Source organism: Populus euphratica, unplaced genomic scaffold, assembly GCF_000495115.2.
Source record: "Populus euphratica unplaced genomic scaffold, PopEup_1.0 scaffold127.1, whole genome shotgun sequence".
Lineage (NCBI taxonomy): Eukaryota > Viridiplantae > Streptophyta > Magnoliopsida > Malpighiales > Salicaceae > Populus > Populus euphratica.
The window spans coordinates 241331-248759 of NW_011500017.1; the positions used below are offsets into that span (position 1 = coordinate 241331).

At 30.8% G+C, this 7429-nt stretch overlaps 1 protein-coding gene across 1 annotated transcript; it reads right to left on the reverse strand.

Moving 5' to 3' along the window:
* Nucleotides 1–2240: 2240 nt before the first annotated feature.
* Nucleotides 2241–5228, reverse strand: LOC105141745 (cytokinin riboside 5'-monophosphate phosphoribohydrolase LOG1-like). The gene is made up of 8 exons (XM_011049089.1): nucleotides 5055–5228; nucleotides 3724–3970; nucleotides 3459–3556; nucleotides 3318–3348; nucleotides 3120–3219; nucleotides 2957–3027; nucleotides 2696–2839; nucleotides 2241–2546 (listed from the first exon to the last, which is right to left on the reverse strand). Exons 1-8 carry the CDS (start codon nucleotides 5141–5143, stop codon nucleotides 2457–2459), a joined length of 870 nt encoding a protein of 289 aa, XP_011047391.1. The 5' UTR covers nucleotides 5144–5228; the 3' UTR covers nucleotides 2241–2456.
* Nucleotides 5229–7429: the final 2201 nt, after the last annotated feature.

Here is a 7429-nt window from a genome sequence, read left to right on the forward strand (position 1 = left end):
GTTGGGGGTGGGATTTAACCTAGATGAGTAAAGCATGTAGGTTGACTTTCTGGGTTAGAAATAGCCTGCGAGGAAACTATTGGGGCCGAAACCTAACCTAAAGTCTGTTGTGAAGTTTCAAGGAAGCCTCAGAGCTCCGCTGGTGCTCATGCTAATTTGATGAGTTCATAGATTTTTATAGCTTCGTGGGACAACATTTTTGCTTAGTTTGCAACGTTCGTTCTTAGTTTCGTCGTTTTTTGTTTTTTGTTTTTTTTTTAACTAACATTCTGCTCCCACTTGCTTACTTCGGTAACTGCGCTTAAAATTCTACATAGAATTGAATGTTGCTTTTATAGGGAAAATTAACGGTGGAAATTAGCAGAAATATTGAGATATAAGAGGCTTCGGAATGGAAAAATCTAAATTGCTTTGACGAACCCTGCCTTCTGGACAGTTCCTTGCTCCACCTATTGATTTTTTAAAATACTAATAATAATAATAATCAGCACTGTTTTTTTTTTTTTGAAATTGACAAAATAACTTGTTTAATTTTTTTTAATGAAATAGCACAATTTTATTTATGTTACAATTAAAAATAATGAGCTTGAAAAAAGTGGAGAATATCTAATTTACAAATTTCAAAGAAGAGAGATGAAAGAAAAGAAAAGAAAAGAAAAGGATTCTAAAAACATATTAGAGTATTGATTATAAAATTATAATTATTATTGAAAAGATTTTAATAATATGAATAAAACTACATCGGAAAATCATTAATATAAATAGAATAACTACACTTTATGTTCAAAAACAAGTGAACAATTACAATAAAAAAAAAGATAAAGAAATAAAAAAAAATTACAATAAGATAAATTTAATAACATAAAAAATTATTAATAATAACTGGAATAGGTTACACATAGCGAGTGATTCACTTGCTTATACAAAGAAAATATTGCAGACTTTTATCACTTATTTTTTTTGAGAATATTATATTCATTTTATTGAGACCTGATGCTAGGTATTATAATTAAAGCTTTTTGTGCTCATGAGATAAAAAAAAAAAATTAATTTATGCCAACTTATTTTAACACTTTTTCTATAAGTCAATATTTCTAATATGGACTTTTTATAAAGTTACTATTTCTAATTATGATTTGTATTAAACTGCGCTGGTTTACTTTATTTACTTTGTTTTATTTGAACAATTTTTAAAAGAACAGTGCTAATGGGGGGAAATTCCCCCACCTATTTCCTTTTTCAAAGATGAATTGATGGATGCAATTTTATATGTTCGCAAATGGGGAAGCAACTGAATTTCGTGACGAGACGGGACTATCCATCCTATTCTAGATTCCTACCACATAGGCATGTGAGTGCGCGCTTAACACAGGACTTGCCAGCAATGCATGAGATAAAAAAAGCCTCTACAAAATCTCCTAATTTTCTTCATGATTATGTTCTTTTTTTTTATTCATTGTCATTGTCCTCCCGCGAGGAGTGGTTACCGTATCGTTTTTTCAGGCGCCAGTGGTTTTGAATGAGAAGATTCTTTTAATATGGTTTTCTCCTCTCTGTTTTGTCAGATTGCAACTAAAAGTAGGAGGGAGTGTTTGTAGAAAGCTGTATTGTATGCATGCAAACTTCTTGAGTGCCGTTGTGTTAAAATTTTGAAAGTAAGTGAAGGCAAGGATTTCTGCTAAAACTAGGGCTGATCTTTAGAACATGGGGCTCCGCCGGCTTCGACGAGTGGATGTTTGAAGAACACTATTACCTACTGTTTTCAATCTTCGAAATTCCAAAACCGGAACAGGTCATGATTACCATCCATTCGGCCCATCCCTTCTGATGCTCGTCATTTCCAGCTTCACGTGTGGATTTATTGCCAATTTTCTTGCAGTGAGACTGGCTCTGCGCTGCAGGAAAAAACCCTACACTCTTCTTTACAAATGGTGGTTATCAAAATAAGAGTTGACAAGGCACTAAGCAACAAAACTGTCAATTATGATTTCAGACGTCCTGGCGGCAATGCAGCCAAAATCGGAATTCACCACTCCACTCAACGGAATCTAATAAACGATTGGGCCCAGAAGCAAGTGGACAGAGTTCTCTCGCCGCTCCCGGCCCCAAAGAAAATTAATTCCCGCAGCGAACAACGATTTATCATTCTATCCCTCTCAGTCTCTCTGCCCTTACCCCAGTTCCCAGGTCACATTTGTATGCTTTCTTGACATGGTCAATGGTCAGATGACAGGAGGGTAGAGAAAGTACTTGAGAATCTCTTATTATTCAACTGGTTTAAGGAGAGCTAGAACATTCATGAAGATAAAAATGGGTGATTAAGACATGGGATCTCCCCACTGAAGAGATAATTGTTAACTTGCTGTCCTTTTCTTTTTTATTAAAGTCAAACCGCACCCGCATGTGTCTTGTCTTATTTATAGATGTATACACTTGGATCATTAAGATCTTCGATCCTAGGGGTCCCCACTTGGACGAGGCTCTGATAATTGGTCCACTTCCCAGCTTTGTCTGGGTGCAACCTTGTCATGAACTGGTGCGTACTGCTGCATCATAGCAATCAAAACAATAATAAATTATTCCCTGCTTCTATCTGAAACTTTACCCTATCATCCTCTCCAATAATTCAGCAACCAACCCCAACGCGTATATTTATATAGACAATAAAAGAAACTGGGCTACTTTTCTTTTATACCTCCATTTTCTCGATAAGCTCAGCTGCTGTCTCTGCTGTAATTATTATGTGCCTTGCAGTGTCTCTTATGAAACCTTCTTCAACTCCCTTATCGAACAAGGCAAGCAAACTGTCATAATATCCATCTGCATTTAATAGTCCCACCTGGTAGAGAAGTGAAAATGAAAGAAGGAATACACCTATCAAAATTTATATTCTAAATTGTAAGAGTATCAATCAAAGACACATAGAATCTACAAGTTAAGGCCAATTTGATCTTACTGGTTTTTCATGGATTCCAAGCTGAGACCAGGCAATTATCTCTAACAGTTCTTCCATGGTTCCATAACCACCTGTTGACAAAGATTCACTAAAACTTGACTCGACATGTATTTTTGTTATATTTTATGCATGAGTAGTTACCCTTGAATGAGAATACATGTACCAGGAAGGGCAATAAAGGCATCAGCATGTTTTGCCATTTCTGCCTTTCTTTGGTGCATGTCCGCAACAGCTATCACTTCTCCGACGGTTTCTCCTAATATCTGTCATGCAGAGACTTAATTTCATTCTCCCACTAAGATGGAAGAAGATGCTAGATGACACAAACGATTTATGCAATTATAGGGATGGAATGGCATACCTCAAGAGACATTAGAGCCTTAGGAATCACTCTATACAAACAAAACATGAACAAGTGTACATGTCAATGCCGGATTTTCTAATAGCAGCCAAAAGAGGGGCAAATATTAAACGTAAGGAAATAAAAGATAGCAAGTTATACCCAAGAACATGGCAACCTCCATTAAACACAGTCTGTGAGATCAAGCCCATGAGACCTACACTCCCTCCACCATAGACTAAATCAATCTTTCTCTTGACCTGACAATTATTACAAGGAAAGATATCTGCTAAGCAACACAAGAAACCTCCCATATATGAAAGGACACGGAGAATACACAAGTCGGTTCGGTATGAAAAGTATAAAAGGATGGAGAATGCGATTCTTTGATTTGTTGCATTGATCCTTGACTGTGAATATACATTACCAGCTGTTTACCAAGCTCAACAGCAGCATCGCTAAACGAAGATTTGTACCCAGCTCTGCTGCCACAGAAGACACAAATTCTTCTTAACCTTCTTTTATTTTCACTTTTTGCAGAAGCCCCTTCTTCTCCTTCCATTCTCAAAAGAAGATAATAAAGAGAAAAGTGATAAGGGGGGGAGATAGGGAAAAGAAAGAATGCTGAAGAGACTAGCAGGGAGGGGCACCCTTCGCTTTTGAATCTCCAAACTTTGAAGGCGTTTGGTAATGAGGTTGCATCTGCGTTTTAAATAAAACGCAGATGCAACTCGTTTAGTAAAGAAAAAAAGTAACTTACTATTCATGGGTCTCACATTGTTCTTGCGTTTAAAACGCAGGAGAAAGAAAAGCAGGCGAATACTACTTTCTACGCGTTTCATGCTAATTAATTAGCATGAACAGTGGAGCATGGCTATCCATTGTTATTGCTAATTAATTCGTTGAGTTCTCAATTTAATCCACTGAGTTCTCCTATTTGCTTAGAAAAGAAATGAAAGATCACTCTTATAATATTTTTTATTATGGTTAAAAAGAATAATGTAGCATGGTACATTGTTCACGTAAACAATATAGCTAACTAAAGTATTTTGGTCGAACTGGTCCCAAGCTTAAAATACATTGAATTAAGTTCAACTTAGTAAAATAAAAAATAAAAATTATTTTTTATTTTTTATATTTTAGTTGTGTTTTATTAAAACAACTAGTGTTTACATTATTTGTTTGACACTGTATAAATTAGACAGAGATCGCTTGATGACATAACATTTGCAGAATTTAATCACAATCCCAATTTTTTTTCTAATTATATTATACATGATGTTGTTGCGTGTTTAAGAAATAAAAAAAAAATATAGTCTTTGTCGAATGTATTTCATACGTGATGGAATTGTAGATAGTTTAATGGAATAATAAAAAATAATTTATATAAAGTATTATTTATTTCATGATGTAATAGCAATAGTTAAATTTATAATATTTAAATTAAAAACTATCAATATTAATGATAATTTTTTAAAATTATTTTATAACCTCAATGTAATAACAATAGTTAAATTTATAATATTTAAATTAAAAACTATCAATATTAATGATAATTTTTTAAAATTATTTTATAACCTCAATTTCAAAAGTCCTATTAACCAAATACATTAAATTACTTTTTACTCCACCTCAATTCCAATCACAATTTTAACCAAACATATATTTTTTCAAACTAATTTCAATTAAAAATACTTTTTATAAAATAACTTTTTTTAAATCATAATCACAGTAACAACTGTAATATCAAACACATCCTTATCCTCGATAGGACCCCAACCGCCTGTTCTGTCTGCTCGAGCATGTACCCGGTGCTGGTGAAGAGCCCAACAAGAGCCCATCTCCATCTCTCTGACTATATTCCCTATGTCTTGCAATTTACTTCTTGGCTAAATAAATTATCTTCTCTGTTTCTTTGCTTTTGTCGTTTTTCTTTCCTGATTACAATTAATCCTCTGTAAAATCATGAGGAACCAAAAAGGTTCGGATTTAGCCCAGATTCTTTGACGTTGCTCTTGTAACTTCTATACGGCTCGGTGATAAGCCGCACCATCCATCACTCGAAGGCCACCTTGACTATCAGCGTTCACTTTTCTTTCTTTTTTTATTTTCTTTTTATTTTATAGGGTTTGAGATTCAACAAAGAAACCTCTTTATGAATTCATTGGCATATCTTTAAGCTACGGAATTGCCATTTGTTTTTTTGGAATATATAATATTGACACACCACAAAAGTTATTGTTTCTAGAAAACCACCAGGTTATGGCGTGTACTTCGCTGCCGGTCAGATTAAAATTTAATTATTATATGTGGCTTTTTTATTTTTTAATGCAAATCATGAAATATTTGAAATGAGAATTAAAAATTTTATTGGTATATAAAATTAAATTAATCGACTACTATAAATAAAAGAAATTTGATATAACTTATTTAATTTAATAGGTCAAGAGTGAATTAGTCATCGTATTTAGATGATAATCTGGTTAAAAATAATTCACGTCACTTTTGTTTTAACCTCTTCGTGACCCAGGCTTAAATTAAAAAAAAAACAAATTGTTAAGAGATTAAGTGGTAAAAACATTTAAGGAGTGAAATAAAATGTTATCTGTATATTACATTAACTTGTAAAATTAATGATTTGAGTAACAGTCATGCCCACAATATGTTAAATTGGTTGGATAATTTAAAATTATTTTTTTTAACACATCAATTTAAAAATATAAAAAAAAATAACTTTTGTGGTAAAACAATTCAAAAACATAGTTGGATCGTAATGTAAAACAAAGTGTAAATTAACCTGATTTATATATATTATTTAGGTTTTATTGTAAGTTCACATGAATAGTTTAAATTCTTGCTCCACACATACAAATGACGATGAAAGATATTTCCCTGTACTCTTCCTGGCCGGGCTTTAATTGAGTTTTAATTAACATCAAGCTTGATTAAAACATGAGCTTAAAAAAGATAGAAACTAAATAAATTTGAGTAAATATTTTAAATTTGTGTAAAATATTTAAACTTGTAATTTATAAAATTCTAGATTTGGATTAAATTAAAAAGTTTAATTTCTAATTAATTTAATGATGGACTTTAATTGAGTCTTAATTGACATTAGACTTGAAAACATGAGATTAAAAAAGAGGAACCAAGCAAATTCAAATAAATTTCTTAAACTTTTGTTAAATATCGAAGTTCGTAATTCATATTCGTAATTCATGAAATTCTAGACTCAGATTAAATCAAGATGTTCAATTCCAAACCAATTTAATGTTGTGCGATGAAATAAAAAAATTCAATAATAAAAAAAATCTAAAGAAAAAATAACAATAAAAAATATAATGATTGAACCATATATATATATATATAAATAGAGGATGAAATTGCTAAGAAGAAATTTAATTATAGAAATTATCTCAAATAAAATAAATAGTAAATCAAATAATAGGAATCAAATTTGATAGATAATAAAATTGAATGATAATGAAACTGAAAAAAAATATAATTTTATAAATTATTTTAAATAAAATAAATACCAATAAAAAATAAAGAATAAATTTCAAGTAAAAACAAATTAAATAGCTACTTTAAAAATTTAAAGTGACAAGCATTAAAATTGAGGTGGGAAAAAAAATAAAAATTAATTAGTGTCCAACTAAAATTTAAGAAGAAATATGAGTCACCAAGGATGGGAAAGATAGTTAAGTCAAACTCAACAACATAAAAAAAAAAACATGTCGTGAACCACTATACACCTCATTACACGTCATCTAATAATAATAAAGCATTTAGTATGTGTATTGGTAATGATTATTTTTAATTAATATTTTATATTTATAAAAAAACCTAAATCACTATTAATTTAATATAATTATAAAAAAGGAGATGATAATATAGAAGAGTATTTATAAAACAAAAAATTAAAGATAATTTAGTAATATCATGTGGTGGATAAAAATACAATATTGTTTTGTTTCTTTCATTTTGAAAATTATAAAAAAAAAACTAAATTACTTTCTAAGTAAAGTTCAATATTTTTCCATGAAAAATAAAAAAATAATAATTATACTACATAATTTAAATTTAGAGCCCTAATGAAATTTCCTTTTAATTTAGTAAAAAAATAAATTGTT